This window comes from Nerophis lumbriciformis, linkage group LG12 (assembly GCF_033978685.3).
Source record: "Nerophis lumbriciformis linkage group LG12, RoL_Nlum_v2.1, whole genome shotgun sequence".
Classification (NCBI taxonomy): Eukaryota; Metazoa; Chordata; class Actinopteri; order Syngnathiformes; family Syngnathidae; genus Nerophis; species Nerophis lumbriciformis.
In genome coordinates this window covers 4,559,000-4,580,707 of record NC_084559.2, presented here as the reverse complement: position 1 = coordinate 4,580,707, position 21,708 = coordinate 4,559,000, and the positions used below count along the sequence as shown (strand labels likewise).

General features: G+C 40.4%; 1 protein-coding gene across 2 annotated transcripts in view; it reads right to left on the bottom strand.

Annotated features, from left to right (window-relative positions):
• LOC133623033 (beta-adducin-like) overlaps window positions 1–21,708 on the bottom strand; it is a 55,927-nt gene that overhangs the window by 21,120 nt on the left and 13,099 nt on the right. For both annotated transcript variants that reach the window (XM_061985946.2, XM_061985947.2), the window contains exons 2-10: window positions 20,218–20,410; window positions 16,594–16,735; window positions 13,554–13,705; window positions 13,392–13,472; window positions 11,286–11,435; window positions 5,290–5,433; window positions 1,122–1,220; window positions 868–1,044; window positions 203–448 (exon numbers count right to left, since the gene is read on the bottom strand). In XM_061985946.2, the coding sequence (XP_061841930.1) occupies window positions 203–448; window positions 868–1,044; window positions 1,122–1,220; window positions 5,290–5,433; window positions 11,286–11,435; window positions 13,392–13,472; window positions 13,554–13,705; window positions 16,594–16,735; window positions 20,218–20,364 (1,338 nt within the window). In that variant the 5' untranslated portion in view covers window positions 20,365–20,410. The remainder of the gene's footprint in view (window positions 1–202; window positions 449–867; window positions 1,045–1,121; window positions 1,221–5,289; window positions 5,434–11,285; window positions 11,436–13,391; window positions 13,473–13,553; window positions 13,706–16,593; window positions 16,736–20,217; window positions 20,411–21,708) is intronic.

Here is a 21,708-nt window from a genome sequence, read left to right as displayed (position 1 = left end):
CGCTGCGGCTCAAACCAGTGAGTAACCAATCACAGGACGCGTAAATGTCACGTCCAACATCTAGAAGGCCTTACTGACAACAACTCGTGATCTGATTAGCTGTCGCAATTGTCTATCAACTGTATGTGTCCGTTCACTTACAGTGCACAGACATTGTCTCAAACACGCCAAACCTGTCACATCTGTAACTGAACATGCTTACGGTGGTGCGCTGTCCAGGACTGGCCTGCTCCTGGCTGACTTTCTGGTAGGTGTTCGGGGTGTTGAGCCATCGCGTTCTCTCCTGCTGCTGGCGCTGAGTAAAAGGGTGCTGCTTGAGACCCAGAGGAACTCCGTCGTCGTCAAACTGGTGAAAGGCTGTGGCGGTCGCAGGAACTTCGATATCCCTTCGAGTTCGCGATCTTTCCAGAAGCAAGGGGAAACGGTACGCGTAGCCTGTACGGTACCCCTGGAAGACACCAGGCGGTAGAGTTGACCATTTTGTTAACAGTGAAACTGTTGTAAATACTGGAATAAAAACATTTTGAACATATAACTCCATCCAGGCTCACAGTCACCATCACAGCTTACATGCTTTTCTTCCAATACAGTACTGTACTGTGTAAAAGTCTTAGGTCGGACTAGGATTAGTTGTTCCAGCAATGCAAGTCAAAGTTAACAATAGTAAAACACATGTTGACATAAACAGAGTGCATTTTTAAAGAAATTACCTTTTTATGTACATATGCAGAACGGGTGACTTTATTTGCCGACGTCAGCTTAAACACGAAAGACTAAGACTTGATGAGTTGGCCGACTTAAACATATTGATTTCCACTGTATTTCATTTTTTACTGCTTTAGAACTTTTGTTGTAGAAGTGACTCACCAAATTATCTAAGGTTCTCATGAGGGCCTCAAACTCGTGTTCCCCAATGCGACTTTTGTGCATGGGGCCAAAGGTGGAGCCGGCTCTGCCCACAGTGCCAGCATAGTTGGGTTTATAGGTGGTGCGGTCCAGCATGATCAGGTTTTTTTCACCGCCCGCACTGCACAGTGCTGACACCTGCCACAAATGATATTCAAAAAATGAGAAACGTTTAGATTCCGATAATATTTGAAGAAGGGTGTACGAGTGTGTACCTGTATCTGACAGGCAGCCTGGATGTGGTAGATCGTGAAGAAGGCCTCTTCCACGGACTCCCCCAGGGCGACTATTCCGTGATTTCTAAGCACCAGTACCTTCACAGCATTGAAATCAACTTGATTAAAATAGTCTAAGTGCGTACTAAAAGCTTTAATCTTGCTGCAGTTCATGATTTGTTCATTTAGAAGCCATTCTTTGCAGCAGTGGTGGTTGCAAATATAGACCACATGGACAACTGGATGATAGGTGGGAAAAATAATCATTATTATGCTCAGTAGTGCTGAGACCACATGTGTCAAACTCAAGGCCAGGCGGCCAAATCTGGCCTGGAAATAATGTGCATTGATAAAGCACTTCATCTTTCTTACTATATGTATTTGTTCTTTGGTCCGGTGGCCATGGATGAAGTGCTGGCTGTCCAGAGTCGGGACCCGGGGTGGACCGCTCGCCTGTGCATCGGTTGGGGACATCTCTGCGCTGCTGACCCGTCTCCGCTCGGAATTATCTCCTACTGGCCCCACTATGGACTGGACTCTCACTATTAAGTTAGATCCACTATGGACTGGACTCTCTCACTATTATGTTAGATCCACTATGGACTGGACTCTCACTATTATGATAGATCCACTATAGACTGGACTCTCACTATTATGTTAGATCCACTATGGACTGGACTCTCTCACTATTATGTTAGATCCACTATGGACTGGACTCTCACTATTATGTTAGATCCACTATGGACTGGACTCTCACACTATTATGTTAGATCCACTATAGACTGGACTCTCACTATTATGTTAGATCCACTATGGACTGGACTCTCTCACTATTATGTTAGATCCACTATGGACTGGACTCTCTCACTATTATGTTAGATCCACTATGGACTGGACTCTCACACTATTATGTTAGATCCACTATAGACTGGACTCTCACTATTATGTTAGATCCACTATGGACTGGACTCTCTCACTATTATGTTAGATCCACTATGGACTGGACTCTCACACTATTATGTTAGATCCACTATGGACTGGACTTTCACACTATTATGTTAGATCCACTATGGACTGGACTCTCACTATTATGTTAGATCCACTATGGACTGGACTCTCACACTATTATGTTAGATCGACTATGGACTGGACTTTCACACTATTATGTTAGATCCACTATGGACTAGACTCTCACACTATTATGTTAGATCCACTATGGACTGGACTCTCACACTATTATGTTAGATCCACTATGGACTGGACTCTCACACTATTATGTTAGATCCACTATGGACTGGACTCTCACTATTATGTTAGATCCACTATGGACTGGACTCTCTCACTATTATGTTAGATCCACTATGGACTGGACTCTCTCACTATTATGTTAGATCCACTATGGACTGGACTCTCACACTATTATGTTAGATCCACTATGGACTGGACTTTCACACTATTATGTTAGATCCACTATGGACTGGACTCTCTCACTATTATGTTAGATCCACTATGGACTGGACTCTCACTATTATGTTAGATCTACTATGGACTGGACTCTCACACTATTATGTTAGATCCACTATAGACTGGACTCTCACTATTATGTTAGATCCACTATGGACTGGACTCTCACTATTATGTTAGATCCACTATGGACTGGACTCTCTCACTATTATGTTAGATCCACTATGGACTGGACTTTCACACTATTATGTTAGATCCACTGTGGACTGGACTCTCACACTATTATGTTAGATCCACTATGGACTGGACTCTCACTATTATGTTAGATCCACTATGGACTGGTCTTTCACTATTATGTTAGATCCACTATGGACTGGACTCTCACTATTATGTTAGATCCACTATGGACTGGACTCTCACTATTATGTTAGATCCACTATGGACTGGACTTTCACTATTATGTTAGATCCACTATGGACTGGACTCTCACTATTATGTTGGATCCACTATGGACTGGACTCTCACACTATTATGTTAGATCCACTATGGACTGGAATCTCACACTATTATGTTAGATCCACTAAGGACTGGACTCTCACTATTATGTTAGACCACTATGGACTGGACTTTCACTATTATGTTAGATCCACTATTAGGGATGATGTTCGAAACCGATTCTCCCGGTTGTTCGATGAGAAAATAACTGATACCATGGACTCAAATCCCTTTTTGAGAACCGGTTCCCGTTATTGAGGCCACTATAGTAAAGAAAAAGAGTTGGTTCTTTATTCGAATCCCTGGGAACGAATCCCAAATGGGCAATGTTATGCCCATTTGATAGTAGACTTTTACTGACACCTTGTGGCGATATGAAAATACTACGCGTCAATAGTGTGGGCACTTCCGGGTTGACGACGTCAGTTAAGTTCATGAGACAATTGAGAAGTAGACAAGTTGTGTTAGCTCTTACAAGCCTTGGAAAAGATAAGTCTGTAAGTAAACTGTTTAACTTGTTTATGTAACTCAACATTAAGGTGGAAAGTGGTTACATTTGATACTAAGATGTTTATTGAAAAACGATTTTTGTGCACTGTTTCAATGGATGTTTTGAGGACTTAAAATGGCTGCCAGTTGTATATTTCCACCATCGAAATAGTTTCAACACTCAGAAGTATTTGTTTGATGATAGTACTGTATATTTGTGTGAAGCTAATATTTACATATTGTGTATTACTTTTCAGTATGTTAATTGAATCACATGGCTTATACATTTGTCATTGTGTGTATTTCAGTTTAAAAAAAAAAAAAAAAACAGTCCAGTGCAAGACAAAAGTAAAGATAGGAAAAGACAAAGCAAGATCAACAACAATAAAGAGCCTAAATGGATTAATCTGCTTTGGAACTTTATTAGACGTCTTGGATTGTTTGTTAGCTGGCTGCCTATGTGTGTAGTTAGTATGTTCCAATAGCAGCAGAAGTGCACTTTTTGGAGAGCTGCATTATTTTCAGTTTTGTGCCCAAGGGACTGATTTTATTTAACACTATATTATTATTTATACACCTATAGTGATCACAGAGACAGGTTGTTTTTGTGTTACTGTATATATTTGTTTTTCTGAAAAACCCCACTTAATATACTTTGGGTAACAACAGTCAATATTCATTTATTATGTTTTTTTAGGGGGGGTAACAGTCAATATTTATTTATTGTATTTTTTTCTTATAAAATAAAAGTGAGCTTTTGTTAAACCAAATATTGTGTGTTTTTGTCCATATACAACAACCTATCTGGATTTGATAAGAGAATCGATAAGGAATCGGTTCGATAAGAGGATTCGATAATGGGCTCGAGCTTGATAATTTCTTATCAAACATCATCCCTATCCCCTATGGACTGGACTCTCACTATTATGTTAGATCCACTATGGACTGGACTTTCACAATATTATGTCAGACCCACTCGACGTCCATTGCATCCGGTCTCCCCTAGAGGGGGGACCGCATATGTCACCCACATATGCGGTCCTCTCCAAGGTTTCTCATTCACATTGACGTCCCATTGGGGTTGTGAGTTTTTCCTTGCCCTTATGTGGGCTCTGTACCGCGGATGTCGTTGTGGCTTGTGCAGCCCTTTGAGACACTTGTGATTTAGGGCTAGGCTCCAGCGCCCCCCGCGACCCCAAAGGGAATAAGAGGTAGAAAATGGATGGATGGATGGATGATTGATTGAATGTAATGTCACATTTTTTTCTACAAAATAGAATTGTGTATGTAATAACATTATGAGGCAATTATGTATTATACCCTGAGAGGGACAAGCGGTAGAAAATGGATGGATGGATGGAATTTTTATATAGTATATTCACTGTAACAAGCGGCCCTCTGAGAGCAGCCATAACTGCAATGTGGCCCTCAGTGAAAAGGCGCTAGACCCCCCCCCCCCTGACTCATCATACATGTGTCACATGGGCGCCCTCTACAGGCAGCATGCAAGTGGCCCAATTGACTCCTGCTCACAGAAGTGGATTAAACCATCAATACTCAATTGACATTAACTTTACTGCTGCTCCTCAGCCCTCAAGTCCCATCCATCCATTTTCTTATTGAACTCATTTCAATCTTAATATTGCTGGCGGTCTGCACAAAGCAGCTGCTCAATTACATTTCTCTTTTGAGGTGCGTCTACTTTTTGTCGAGTGCCTACTTTGCAAGTTGGCCCGAGGCTCTTCTGAAGCTCCACACGTTCTTCCTCCGCCTCCATGACGCCGTTGTATTCGAAGTAGGCGACGTCGCCGACCAGCAGGGCCTCGTGGGACAGCGGCAGGAGGCCACATTTAACTGCTGACACCTTAAAACAGACATTTGTCAGTCAAACTTGATGTTTACATCAACCAACTAAGCACATGACTTCAAGGGGAACTGCACTTTTTGAGCACTAACATTTTGAAACCTATAACGACGGATGTTTTTTTCATTTTAATGCATTCTAAATATTAAATAACCATTAAAAAAGTGCCAACAATACTCAATTGACATTTCGTGACTTGAATATTAGCCAAATATTATTGATATTGTTATTATAAGTGCTAACGCAGACTAACTATTTATAGCGGCGATGTGATCACTACCGTGTGTCCCTATGTTTACATCATCGAGTGGTCTGCTGCTTCCTCGCTTCCCTGCTCCCTGTGTGGTTTATTCTAGATCAGGGTTGTCAAACTTGTTTTCATTGGCTGCCATTAGAGGGCTGCTTGTAACAGTAAATAATTCATGAATTTGCCTATGAATTTTAATATAAAATGTTTTTTTTTTACGTAAAGAGTAAAACAAATCTGTGGATTTTACCACTGTTTTTTTACGGAAAAAAACTGGCAGCTTAGTTGCCAGACTTTTACTGTAAAATATATGTTTTTTTTAATTATTTGTATTATTATTTTTACAACATATTACTGTAAATAGAAATACAGTACCGCTGTTTAATTTTATTTTGGCAACTCGGCTGCCAATTTTTTACCATAATAAAATGTGGTACCATAAAATCATCAACTGTGGATTTTACAGTAAAAACAAAACATAACTGACAGCTAAGTCGACAGAATTTTATTGTAAAAAAACAAAACAAACATTGGTCGTTTTTTTCAACTTACATATGCTGTAAAAAAAACTCTCGAAATTTTACAGTAAAATTTTACAGTAAAATGTATTGGTCATTTTGCTAGTGTACAATTTGATGGATAACTTGCTTCGAAATCATAAGTTAAGCAGATATTTAAGTATTTATTTGGATTTTGACCAAAAAAGTTGTATAATATAATATTTGTTGCAATATTGGACACTATTTGTTTTTCCTGTCATTCTAGAAAAAAAATAAGAAAGTAAAGAAAGAAAATATAAGGTATTTTATTGACACAGAGGCTGACACCTTAAAACAGACATTTGTCAGTCAAACTTGATGTTTACATCAACCAACTAAGCACATGACTTCAAGGGGAACTGCACTTTTTGAGCACTAACATTTTGAAACCTATGACGACGGATGTTTTTTTTGTGTTTTAATGCATTCTAAATATGAAATAAATGTAAATAAGAGTCAGTTTACAGCAAAGCTCCACTATTCCGCCCATAAAATCTGATAAATAACCATTAAAAAAGCGCCAACAATACTCAATTGACATTTCGTGACTTGAATATTAACCAAATATTATTGATATTGTTATTATAAGTGCTAACGCAGACTAACTATTTATAGCGGCGATGTGATCACTACCGTGTGTCCCTATGTTTACATCATCGAGTGTCTGCTGCTTCCTCGCTTCCCTGCTCCCTGTGTGGTTTATTCTGGATCAGGGTTGTCAAACTTGTTTTCATTGGCTGCCATTAGAGGGCTGCTTGTAACAGTAAATAATTCATGAATTTGCCTATGAATTTTATTTTTTTTATTTTTTTTTACGTAAAGAGTAAAACAAATCTGTGGATTTTACCACTGTTTTTTTTACAGAAAAACTGGCAGCTTAGTTGCCAGACTTTTACTTTTTTTAATTTTATTTAAGGACTTAACTGCAATAATAAACATATGTTTAATGTACCCTCAGATTTTTTGTTAAAATAAAGCCAAAAATGCAATTTTTTTGTGGTCCCCTTTATTTAGAAAAGTACCGAAATAATTTTAGTACCAGTACCGGCACCAAAATATTGGTATCGTTACAACACTAATACATATATAGACACACACAGACATTTACAAATACATATACACACATATACAAAATACACATACTGTATACATACACACACAAAAATGTATGCTCATTGCTAACTATTAAGTGTAACTAACTGCAGAGCAAATGTCGTGAGTTGTTTACTCCTGCAGATGGCACCATTATGAAACACCAACACAGTATCAGTGCAGTGGCGATACAGCCAGTGAGTGTGCCATCAACACTATTGACTTTTGCTAGCATTTAAGTCCCATCTTAAAACTCATTTGTATACTCTAGCCTTTAAATAGACCCCCTTTTTAGACCAGTTGATCTGCCGTCTCTTTTCTTTTCTGCTCTGCCCCCCTCTCCCTTGTGGAAGGGGGGCACAGGTCCGGTGGCCATGGATGAAGTGCTGGCTGTCCAGAGTCGGGACCCGGGGTGGACCGCTCGCCTGTGCATCGGTTGGGGACATCTTTGCGCTGCTGACCCGTCTCCGCTCGGGATGGTTTCCGGCTGGCCCCACTCTGGACTGGACTCTCACTATTATGTTAGATCCACTATGGACTGGACTCTCACTATTATGTTAGATCCACTATGGACTGGACTCTCACTATTATGTTAGATCCACAATGGACTGGACTCTCACTATTTTGTTAGATCCACTCTGGACTGGACTCTCACTATTATGTTAGATCCACTATGGACTGGACTCTCACTATTATGTTAGATCCACTCTGGACTGGACTCTCACTATTATGTTAGATCCACTATGGACTGGACTCTCACTATTATGTTAGATCCACTATGGACTGGACTATCACTATTATGTTAGATCCACTATGGACTGGACTCTCACTATTATGTTAGATCCACTCTGGACTGGACTCTCACTATTATGTTAGATCCACTATGGACTGGACTCTCACTATTATGTTAGATCCACTATGGACTGGACTCTCACAATATTATGTTAGATCCACTATGGACTGGACTCTCACACTATTATGTTAGATCCACTATGGACTGGACTCTCACTATTATGTTAGATCCACTATGGACTGGACTCTCACACTATTATGTTAGATCCACTATGGACTGGACTGTCACTATTATGTTAGATCCACTATGGACTGGACTCTCACTATTATGTTGGATCCACTATGGACTGGACTCTCTCACTATTATGTTAGATCCACTATGGACTGGACTCTCACACTATTATGTTAGATCCACTATGGACTGGACTTTCACTATTATGTTAGATCCACTATGGACTGGACTCTCACTATTATGTTAGATCCACTATGGACTGGACTCTCTCACTATTATGTTAGATCCACTATGGACTGGACTATCTCACTATTATGTTAGATCCATTATGGACTGGACTCTCACTATTATGTTAGATCCACTATGGACTGGACTTTCACTACTGTGTTAAATCCACTATGGACTGGACTCTCACAATATTATGCTAGATCCACTATGGACTGGACTTTCACTACTATGTTAAATCCACTATGGACTGGACTCTCACACTATTATGTTAGATCCACTATGGACTGGACTCTCTTACTATTATGTTAGATCCACTATGGACTGGACTCTCACTATTATGTTAGATCCACTATGGACTGAACTCTCACACTATTATGTTAGATCCACTATGGACTGGACTGTCACTATTATGTTAGATCCACTATGGACTGGACTCTCACTATTATGTTAGATCCACTATGGACTGGACTCTCTCACTATTATGTTAGATCCACTATGGACTGGACTCTCACACTATTATGTTAGATCCACTATGGACTGGACTTTCACTATTATGTTAGATCCACTATGGACTGGACTCTCACTATTATGTTAGATCCACTATGGACTGGACTCTCTCACTATTATGTTAGATCCACTATGGACTGGACTATCTCACTATTATGTTAGATCCATTATGGACTGGACTCTCACTATTATGTTAGATCCACTATGGACTGGACTTTCACTATTATGTTAGATTCACTATGGACTGGACTTTCACTACTGTGTTAAATCCACTATGGACTGGACTCTCACAATATTATGCTAGATCCACTATGGACTGGACTTTCACTACTATGTTAAATCCACTATGGACTGGACTTTCACTATTATGTTAGATCCACTATGGACTGGACTCTCACTATTATGTTAGATCCACTAAGGACTGGACTCTCACACTATTATGTTAGATCCACTATGGACTGGACTCTCACTATTATGTTAGATCCACTATGGACTGGACTCTCACTATTATGTTAGATCCACTATGGACTGGACTTTCACTATTATGTTAGATCCACTATGGACTGGACTCTCACAATATTATGTTAGATCCACTATGGACTGGACTCTCACACTATTATGTTAGATCCACTATGATGTTAGATCCACTATGGACTGGACTCTCACTATTATGTTAGATCCACTATGGACTGGACTCTCACACTATTATGTTAGATCCACTATGGACTGGACTCTCACTATTATGTTAGATCCACTAAGGACAGGACTCTCACACTATTATGTTAGATCCACTATGGACTGGACTTTCACTATTATGTTAGATCCACTATGGACTGGACTCTCACTATTATGTTAGATCCACTATGGACTGGACTCTCTCACTATTATGTTAGATCCACTATGGACTGGACTCTCTCACTATTATGTTAGATCCACTATGGACTGGACTCTCACTATTATGTTAGATCCACTATGGACTGGACTCTCACACTATTATGTTAGATCCACTATGGACTGGACTCTCACTATTATGTTAGATCCACTAAGGACTGGACTCTCACACTATTATGTTAGATCCACTATGGACTGGACTTTCACTATTATGTTAGATCCACTATGGACTGGACTCTCACTATTATGTTAGATCCACTATGGACTGGACTCTCTCACTATTATGTTAGATCCACTATGGACTGGACTCTCTCACTATTATGTTAGATCCACTATGGACTGGACTTTCACTATTATGTTAGATCCACTATGGACTGGACTTTCACTATTATGTTAGATCCACTATGGACTGGACTTTCACTACTATGTTAAATCCACTATGGACTGGACTCTTACAATATTATGCTATATCAACTATGGACTGGACTCTCACTATTATGTTAGATCCACTATGGACTGGACTCTCACTATTATGTTAGATCCACTATGGACTGGACTCTCACTATTATGTCAGATCCACTATGGACTGGACTCTCACTATTATGTTGGATCCACTATGGACTGGACTCTCACTATTATGTTAGATCCACTATGGACTGGACTCTCACACTACTATATTAGATCCACTATGGACTGGACTCTCACTATTATGTTAGATCCACTACGGACTGGACTTTCACAATATTATGCTAGACCCACTCGACGTCCATTGCATCCGGTCTCCCCTAGAGGGGGTTGGGGGAGTCACCCACATATGCGGTCCTCTCCAAGGTTTCTCATAGTCATTCATATTGTTGTCCCACTGGGTTGTGAGTTTTTCCTTGCCCTGATGTGGGCTCTGAACCGAGGATGTCATTGTGGCTTGTGCAGCCCTTTGAGACACTTGTGATTTAGGGCTATATAAGTAAACATTGATTGATTGACTTAAAGAAATACAATTATAGCAAAGTACTAAGATGACTATAGTATCTATATCATCGTCTATAAGATGAGTAATTATTCTCTATAAAATGTATTTTGTGTTAATATTTTAGGGTGTGAAAATGATTAATTGGATTTCTTATGGGAAAATGTGTTCAGTTTCCGTACAATTTGGTCATTGTGTGCCCTAACGAGGTAGCAGTGTATTTTAATGCTGGACAGTGACATGCTATAGCCACATGTGTTGAGTATTGTTATTGCCAGCCCCATCAAGCGTGATGTTGGAGTAAATGTGAGCACCATTGACAAGACAACAACCTCCTTATCTCCCAAAAGGACTTACTGCAGCTGTGGCCGGTGTGTGAAGGTGGAGCAGACAGCGAACGTTAGGGCGGGCGGAGTAGATGGCCGAGTGCAGACTGAACTTCTCCGTGTCCACACCGAGGTTGGTGCTGCCCTTCTCCACTATTTCACCCAAGATATTCACCTTGACCTAAAAGACACAGCATGCAAATACTTTGTGTTGAGCTAAGTATTAACTCAGTTTGGTCTAAATTCAATTCTAAATTAAAAAAGCATTAAAAATGGCTTGTCTTGAATAAAAAAAGTGTGAAAAAACATGATGGGGGAGAGGACCTTAAAATGAAACTCTGCTTAGGGTGCCAATGAGTACTAGTACAATTAAACACACTCCCTGGACCTCTCTCAGAGGTGTGTGAAAATGGAAAAAGATGAAGAAAAAAATGAATTTGTTGTTTCAATATTGTTGGGGGGAGGTGTGGTCGGCACGCTTGCAGGAGAAAAGATCACCGCCGCTGTCCATGGTGCTGAGGACGAGCACCATCGGCATGTGCTGACGGCGAGACACAGCTGGCAGGTGAGTTGATTTCACAGGTGGTACGTGTTGATCTAATCATCTGTTGTCTTTAACAGTGAGCGGCCGGGTGCAAGGGGAGGGAGGAAGTTTGGAGAGCATACTTGCCAACCCTCCCGGATTTTCCGGGAGACTCCCGAAGGGAGTCCTTATGCAATGGGACATAAGGACCTATTGAATTTGTAAGGTTTTATTATTATTATTATTATTATTCCGCAACTTTGCGCTGTAATTTGACCCCCTTAACATACTTCAAAACTCACCAAATTTTACGCACACATCAGTAATATACGGCAAAACTTTTTATCAAAAAACCAAACCTCAAAATTGAAAATTGCGCTCTAGCGCCCCCTACGAAAAAAAAACCTAGACTGCCTGTAACTCCCACTAGGAAGGTCGGAGAGACATGAAACAAAAACCTTTATGTAGGTCTGACTTAGACCTAGATTTCATAATAGTATATTCTCGGGCAAAAATCAACAGGAAGTTGGCAATTCCCCCTTCAAGACAAAAAAGTACTAAAAACAGTCACTTTGCCTCTTTGAGCTGCATTTTGACCCCCTTAACATGCTTCAAAACTCACCAAACTGAACGCACACATCAGGACTGGCAAACATTGCGATCTAAAAAAAAACCTAACCCCAAATCTCAAAATTGCGCTCTACTGCAATTTTTTAATAAAATTGCCAAAAAAACTGCTCCTCGGAAGAAAAAAATGACAAAACTGCCTGTAACTCCCACTGGGAAGGTCGGAGAGACATGAAACAAAAACCTCTATGTAGGTCTCACTTAGACCTACATTTCATAAATTGACAACCCCCAGCAAAAATCTACAGGAAGTTTGCTATTCCCCCTTCAACACAACATTTTTGTAAAAACCAGGCACTTTTCTTCAAACATTATCTCCTCTGAGCGCGTTTGTTGTTTCGGCTTCAAACTCACACAGGAGAGAGATTGAACCCTTCTGATTAAAAGCTGACGAAAGAGTTTTGATACCTGCTCCGGTTTTGATTTTATGACCCTTCAAAGAACCTCTGCGCTGATGCTGCTGTTTTTTTAAGATGGTTGCTTAAAAGCAGGGAGCACTAGCGTGCCCACACTATGCAGACAAGGTAGGTACACTAAACAAAAGTTTTGGGACAATTCGGACTAAAAGTAGACAAAAGTATTGGGACACTTAGGACTAGCACCTGCCAAATACGCGGGCCCGACCAATGCTGCTTGCAGCTTTAATTTTAAATTGCCTTTCAAATATCTATTCTTGGTGTTGGCTTTTATCAAATACATTTCCCCAAAAAATGCGACTTATACTCCAGTGCGACTTATATATGTTTTTTCCTTCTTTATTATGCATTTTCGGCCGGTGCGACTTATACTCCGGAGCAACTTATAGTCCGAAAAATACGGTCGTTATAATTTCCTTTATATAATTGAAGTAAAAATGTGCATGTTTTCCATTTAAAAAAAACAAACATGTTCAAGCACAGTTCAATTAAGCATTGGCGCCATTATTTTAAAAAGCGAATTGGTTTTTAGTATCAGTGTAAACAATGTAAAAAGTCTTTATATACTAACCAGGCTTGATCCCGATACCTCGCTGTAGGCCAGGCCATCTGGTAGCACCAAGAAATGTTCCAGTTCTTTGCTTACTCGCAGCTGTTTGGAAAAAAACAGACACAAAAATAATTAAATAACCATCGCCAATAAGTGAATTTCAACTTAATGGCAGAAACCGACAGTGAGAGAAGTGTGACCGATCTGGGCCCAGCCGTAAAGATCGAACAGACGATGGATGCTGGCGAGTTTGCAGCGCATCAGTCGTTCCCCTTTCACCATGGTGCCAGGATCACAGGCCTGCAGGTCGTTAATGGGCGTCACCATCATCATGTCTGTCGGGTGCACAATACAAGATTTACAAGAAAGTATCGTGACTTTAGGTCAGGGGTGTCAAACTCATTTTAGATGGGGGGCCACATGGAGGAAAATCTACTCCCAAGTGGGCCGGACTGGTAAAATCATGGCATGATAACTTAGACTTAGACTTACACTGCAAATACTGAAATTTGATGACCTATATTGAGTAAAACATGCTTGAAACTAGAATATCAACTGTTGCAAAGCTGTGTCATCAACACTCACAAGTATAAAACTACTTTTTTAAAGTAATCATTTCTTATTTCAAGCATGAAATAAAAGATCAACACAATTGTGTCTCATAATTAAAACAGATGACAGCCAAATGGACTTTGCTGTTTTATTTTCAATGAAACAATAGAAAATACATATAGTAGTGCACTTGTTATTAGTGAGAATATACTTATTTTAAGGTATTTTTGGGTTAATTGAGGTCAGCTAATTTTACTTGTTTTGGAAAGTCTTGGCAAGCCAAATGTTCTTGTTCTATTGGCAGATAATTTTGCTTAATTCAAATAAAATACCCCTAATTTTTGTATTATTTTTTCTTGTTTTTGAACACTGACTTTTTGCAGTGAACCTTCAACATTTTCATCCGATTCAAACCGTTCCAACTTCAAGCTGTTCAGCCTATTCAGGAACCGCAGGCTTTCCCTTGACAAATTCCAAAAATTCCCAGATTTCCAGGTTTTCCGGGACATTTTTCCCATTCAAAAATGAATTGGCCATTTTTCAAACTTCCACCATTTCCACATTTTTCAACCTATTCAAACCATTACACCTTCAACACATTCCACCATTCTGCATATTTAAACTTCCCCTTTTCAAAGTTCCAAAAAATTCCAGGATTTTCCAGAATTCCTCGTTTTCCAAAGCCCTATTTCCACCCTTTTTTCTGGCGACCACTCCTTCCACATTTTTCAACACATTTCAACCGTTCCACGGTCAAAATTCCTCTTAATCAGGACAAAAAAACAAAGTTGTTTTTTGACCTGGAAAAATTCCCGGTTTTACCAAAATTCCAGGAATTCCGTAATACCATTTCTCAATTCAACATGTTACTACTTCAACATTTCTTGACCGATTTGAAAAATTCTAACACCATCCATTTCAACTCATTCAGACCATTCAAGTTTTTTTTTACCATTTTCAAAAAAAAATCCGCTTTTCCCGAAATTCCAACATTTTTTGGAAATGGGACATTCTTCAAAGTTTCACATTTTTCATCTGATTCAAACCGTTCCAACTTCAAACTGTTCAGCCTATTCAGGAATCGCTGGCTTTCCCTTGACAAATTCCAAAAATTCCCAGATTTCCCAGAATTCCAGGTTTCCCGGGACATTTTTCCCATTCAAAATGAATAGGCTATTTTTCAAACTTCCACCATTTCCACATTTTTCAACCTATTGAAACCATTACACCTTCTACACACTCCACCATTCTGGAAATTTAAACTTCCCCTTTTCCAAGCTCCAAAAAATTTCAGGATTTTCCAGAATTCCTCGTTTTCCAAAGCCCTATTTCCACCCTTTTTTCTGGCGACTACTCCTTCTACATTTTTCCACGCATTTCAACCGTTCCACCGTCAAAACATTCCTCTTAATTAGGACAAAAAACTGGAAACATTTTCGATTTTCCCGAAATTCCAGGAATTCCGTAATATCATTTCTCAATTCAACATGTTACTACTTCAACATTTCTCGACCGATTTGAAAAATTCCAATACTCATTCAAGGTTTTTACCATTTTCAAAAAAATTCCCGCTTTTCCCGAAATTCCAACATTTTTTGGAAATTCCCATTGACATCAATGGGACATCCTTCAAAGTTCTACAATTCCCACATTTTTCATCTGATTTAAACTGTTCCAACTTCAAAATATTCAGCCTGTTTTGGAATTGCGTGCTCTATTTCAACAATTCTAAAAAAAATAATCCAGGATTTCAGTTCAACTTCAACATTGGAGCATTCACACGCAATTCCTTCAGGAATTGCCTCACCTAGTTATGTGATAATGTTCATCAGTCAACTCATTGGTAATAATAATAATAATAATAATAATAATAATAATAATAATAATAATAATAACAATATATTTTATTTGTAAAAAGCACTTTCCATTGAGTAAACAACCTCAAAGTGCTACAGTGTATTAAAAATTTTTTTAATAAAAAGATAATAAAAAAATAAAAAAATAAAAACTAGAACAGCCTAATAGCTAGAACTAGTATGTATACATCTAAAAAAAAAAGGCTTCTTTTTTAAAAAAAAAGAAGGGGTTTTAAGCCTTTTTTAAAAGCATCCACAGTCTGTGGTGCCCTCAGGTGGTCAGGGAGAGCGTTCCACAGACTGGGAGCTGGTCTCCCATTTAGTGTTTATTATCAATCTATCAAGATAACAATTTTTAATCAAAATCAAATTACAGTATGTTATTTATGTAGTTTGATCATTTTCCTCGACTGGTGCACTAACATCATGTGGTTTATTTTGTACATATGTAGCATCATCTACAAAGATACAAAGAATTTCTATTGCGACATCCAGTGGACACATTTAGAACTGCTGTTTCTTTCATTGAAAAATCTCAGGTTAATTTTTATACTTAGCAAACTCATCCCGCGGGCCGGATAAAACCTGGTCGCGGGCTTGATCCGGCCCTCGGGCCGTACGTTTGACACCCCTGCGTTAGGTTGTATTATTTTTTTTTCTATGAATTAAATAGCAAAATGTCAAATTATATTCAAGTATAGGCAAACTGGCCTTGTATCAAATTTTGCAGTATTGCCCACACAAATCACATGATCCAGGACAAACAGGTGTAGAGTTTGCAGTATATGTACTACTGTGTGTCTAAAGGTACATACTGGATGGGGAGACTGGTAGGGAGGCCGGGGAGCCATGCAGGGCCATGTAGTCCGCCAACTGTCTGAGGGCCCATAGGTTGGAGGAGTTGCCGCCTTTTTTCATCTGCTCCTGAATCAGCACATCCAGCTCTTCCTTGAATGACTGCAAATGTTAGAATAATTGTTTATAAATTATCACAAAAACTTTGTATTACATTGAGTTCCTAGCAGGGGGACGGGAGCTGTCTTTGAAACCTACCAAGAAGAAGGCTTGTAAAACTCCACTGTGTAAGGGGGAGAGCCACATGAAGGGGTTTCTGTTTTCTCTCATGTATGGTAATCAACAGAAGAATGTTGTTCTGGCCCAAGGACTTCAAAGCAGAGAGATGACAGGATCTGCCCAATTTCCAGACGAACTCTTTTTTAAGTATTTTACGAACTCTCTTTGAACTATTTTATGGACCTCTTTTTGAACTATTTTATGGAACTCTTTTTGAACTATTTTACGAACCTTTGTCCTTTGGAAGCAGTGGTGGCCATGTGGTCGGGGAGGGTCTAAAATAAAAGAAGGAGCCATGCCATCTTTTGGCAGAGCGTGCTAAGATACTGTACAAGGGTACAGTGTAAAGGCGACTCGCCTCAATATATTGAGTCAGCGGGTGACTTTTTAAATGATGCTACAAATTAACAGTAATGCTACTTTTTGTAGCGAGGCTTTTGCCCCACACTTGACATATTACGGTTCTCTGTTCAACATCTTCCCGCTTGAAGCCAAACCACCGCCAGACGATGGACCCCCTGCTGTTTTTCTTGGGAATTAATTATTCCTTCATTTGTTACCAGATTCACACCTTCTTTCTCTCGTATTACCACTCGCATCACAGCTAACTTTACCGATGGTACATTCCTCTCTGCGACGCGAGGGTGTATACGTATGTGACGTATGTAAGAAGGTGCGCTTGTTTAAGTCTCTGTGAGAAGGAGAGACAAGAAAGAGTGGGAAGAGCCTGTAGTGTAATGCCCGCAGTTAAAAGCAACTGCGTGAGAACGTATACTCGAATACTCACGATATTTTCTACATCGCACAGAGACAAACCCGCAATATATTGTCATGAAGTGGAGGTTTTCGCAACTTATTGCAAGGATTGTTCTCCCAGGACGCAAACTGACTTTTCCGGGCAACGTTAGAAGGTAGGAACATATTTATTCTCCTCTCAAAAAGGTGAAAACAAAAAAGGTGCACAAGGCGAAGGCACAACTTACGCAGGAAACAAAAGCTAAGACTTAGCATAAACTATGGACATGAAACAAAAAAAACTCGCTAACCGTGGCATGAATAAACAAAACTTACTTTGACAAGGCAAGGAACAAGCATCAAACTATGTCAAGGAAAGAGCATGAAACAATCAATGTACAGAGCAATGTCGCCAGACCGACTAACTGGCAACCACAGGCTTAAAGGCCTACTGAAACCCACTACTACCGACCACGCAGTCTGATAGTTTATACATCAATGATGAAATCTTAACATTGCAACACATGCCAATACGGCCGGGTTAGCTTACTAAAGTGCAATTTTAAATTTTGCGCGAAATATCCTGCTGAAAATGTCTCGGTATGATGACGTCAGCGCGTGACGTCACGGATTGTGGAGGACATTTTGGGACAGCATGGTGGCCAGCTATTAAGTCGTCTGTTTTCATCGCAAAATTCCACAGTATTCTGGACATCTGTGTTGGTGAATCTTTTGCAATTTGTTCAATGAACAATGGAGACAGCAAAGATAAAAGCTGTAGGTGGGAAGCGGTGTATTGCGGCCGGCTGCGGCGACAACACAAACACAGCCGGTGTTTCATTGTTTACATTCCCGGAAGATGACAGTCAAGCTTTAACATTGGCCTGTGGAGAACTGGGACAACAGAGACTCTTACCAGGAGGACTTTGAGTTGGATACGCAGACACGGTACCGTGAGTACGCATGCAGCTGCGGCTTCCAAACATTTGATCGCTTGCCCGTACGTGCGTGCCCGCTATGTGCATGTCACGTACGTAACTTTGGGGACATTGGGGAAATATATGTGCTGTATGAACTTTGGGGAGGTGAACGGTACATTGGGCTGTGGGATTGAGTGTGTTGTGCAGGTGTTTGAGTTGTATTGGCGGGTTATATGGACGGGAGGGGGGAGGTGTTTGTTATGCGGGATTAATTTGTGGCATATTAAATATAAGCCTGGTTGTGTTGTGGCTAATAGAGTATATATATGTCTTGTGTTTATCTACTGTTTTAGTCATTCCCAGCTGAATATCAGGTCCCACCCGCCTCTCACAGCATCTTCCCTATCTGAATCGCTCCCACTGCCCTCTAGTCCTTCACTCTCACTTTCCTCATCCACGAATCTTTCATCCTCGCTCAAATTAATGGGGAAATCGTCGCTTTCTTGGTCCGAATCGCTCTCGTTGCTGGTGGCCATGATTGTAAACAATGTGCAGATGTGAGGAGCTCCACAACCTGTGACGTCACGCTACTCGTCTGCTACTTCCGGTACAGGCAAGGCTTTTTTATCAGCGACCAAAAGTTGCGAACTTTATCGTCAATGTTCTCTACTAAATCCTTTCAGCAGAAATATGGCAATATCGCGAAATGATCAAGTATGACACATAGAATGGACCTGCTATCCCCGTTTAAATAAGAAAATCGCATTTCAGTAGGCCTTTAAAAGCAACTGTGTGAGAACGTATACTCAAATACTCACGATATTTTCTACATCGCACAGAGACAAACCCGCAACATAGTGTCATGAAGTGGAGGTTTTCGCAACTTAATGCGAGGATTGTTCTCCCAGGACGCAAACTGATTTTTCCGGGCAACGTTAGAAGGTAGGAACATATTTATTCTCCTCTCAAAAAGGTGAAAACAAAAAGGTGCACAAGGCGAAGGCACAACTTAACGCAGGAAACAAAAGCTAAGACTTAGCATAAACTATGGACATGAAACAAAAAAAAACTCGCTAACCGTGGCATGAATAAACAAAACTTACTTTGACAAGGCAAGGAACAAGCATCAAACTATGTCAAGGAAAGAGCATGAAACAATCAATGTACAGAGCAACGTCGCCAGACCGACTAACTGGCAACCACAGGCTTAAATAATCTCCTGATTAAAGCAAGTGCGTGTCCCGAACAAATGAGGCAGGGGGAACTAATGAGTTGCCATGGTGACAAAACAAACAAGGAAGCGCAAACAGGAACTAAAAGAGTCCAAAAACTAACAATACCCATGATCCAGACCACAGATCATGACAAAAATCGAGTATATTCGATATATTGCCCAGCCCTACTGACAGTGTAGTTGCCTACATGTGCCCTATGATTGACTAACAACCAGTTGGTAGAGAAAGGACGGATTGATTGCATTACAACAAATAAAAAACATGATATATTATTCATACCAGTTTGAGCTGCACTTTTACATTTTGACAAATTATTTGACAGTTTCACCGTCGTCATTTAATATACAGGATGGAGTGCAGCGTTAGTGCAGCGTCAGCGTAAAATTGACATTTGAGAGCAGATTGATTTTCTGCTAGCCTTACAAGCGCTACGACGAGACTGTATTTGTTCAAAGTTGATTACGCCGTATCTTACCGGACTCTGAAGGAGGCTGGAGATGCGTTTCTTAAGTGCCGGTCCAGAGCTCGGTGTTGACTGCTGAGGAGACTGGAGGCCCTCCGGGACCCCATCACTGGGGCTGCGCTGCACCGGGGTGCCCTGGGGGGTTGGGGACTTGCTCATCTTCCACAGTTGATGTGTTCCAACCAGGTCTGGGTCGAGGAGAACACTGCAGAACATATTGATACAAGGAATATAACAGCTAAAATTAGAATAGGGAACATACTGTAACAGAGAGGTGTCAAACTGGTTTTCGTTGAGGGCCACATCGCAGTTATAGCAGACAGGTGAAATTATATAATTGTAGGATCAGACAATATTAAAGTTTAGAAGATATGCTTGCATACAGTACATTTATTATTAATCTTCAGTTTATATGGAAAAAAAACATGTTAAAAAAAACTTAACCAAACAAAGAGCATTTTTCAGGTACAGTACATACTAGAGATGCGCGGTTTGCGGACACAACCGCGGAGTCCGCGGATTATCCGCGGGTCGGGCGGTTGAAAAAAAAAAAAAATTGATTTTATCCGCAGGTCGGGTCGGGCGGTTGAAATAAAAAAAAATTAGATTTTAAATAGATTCAGGCGGGTGGTAGTTAAACCAATTTGGAAATATATATACATAGTTAAATGTTGTTACCCACATACGAAAAACGAGCAGCACTCTTTGAAACAGGCAATTATTTATCATCAGGCACCTGCAGCACGCCACAATAGAAGAATAAAAAAAAAAAGAGATGGCAACGCCGGCAGCAAACGTGGTACGCGACAAACTAAAAAAGGGAATACTAAAGACTAGGGGAAAAAAAAGGGCAGAAAAGTTCAGCGTGGACTCGTTTTTATGAGGTTGTAAATCAGGATAGTAATGCTGGCTACGTGATTTGCAAGAGCTGCGACGCTGTTTATGTCTACGACAGTCACAAAACCGGGACATCTAACATGGTGCATCACATTTGTGCAAAACCCCGAACCTCCACAAACACCCTGAGCATGAGCAGTTTCGTCCGCCGTGATCCCAGAAGAGTGCCACAGGATGTTAAAACAAGATAGAACGCAGCTGCCTGCAGCAGTTTGAGTGGCGCGAGCGCGCTTGGAGGTGCGCTCAGCGCGGCTCCCAGATGATTGCGCACTGGTGTGCGTCTGGGCCGTGACAGCGTGGCACGCATTGAATGTCTCTGCCTCATTGGATCAGTCTCCTTTCTTTAACAGGCAAAAGCTTTATAACCTCACTAATGCCTTGCATCGTCTATATTAGATATATAACAACGGGCGGGTGGCGGATGGCGGGCGGGTGCGGTTTTGATTAAATGTTAGTTCGGGTGGATGGCGGATGGTTGACGACTTTTGTGATGCGGTTGCGAATGAAATAATTGCCTATCCGCGCATCTCTAGTACATACAGTACATGCACCATAGTAGATAATACCGGCTCACATGCAGATGAATGCAAACACTAACAGGAAGCA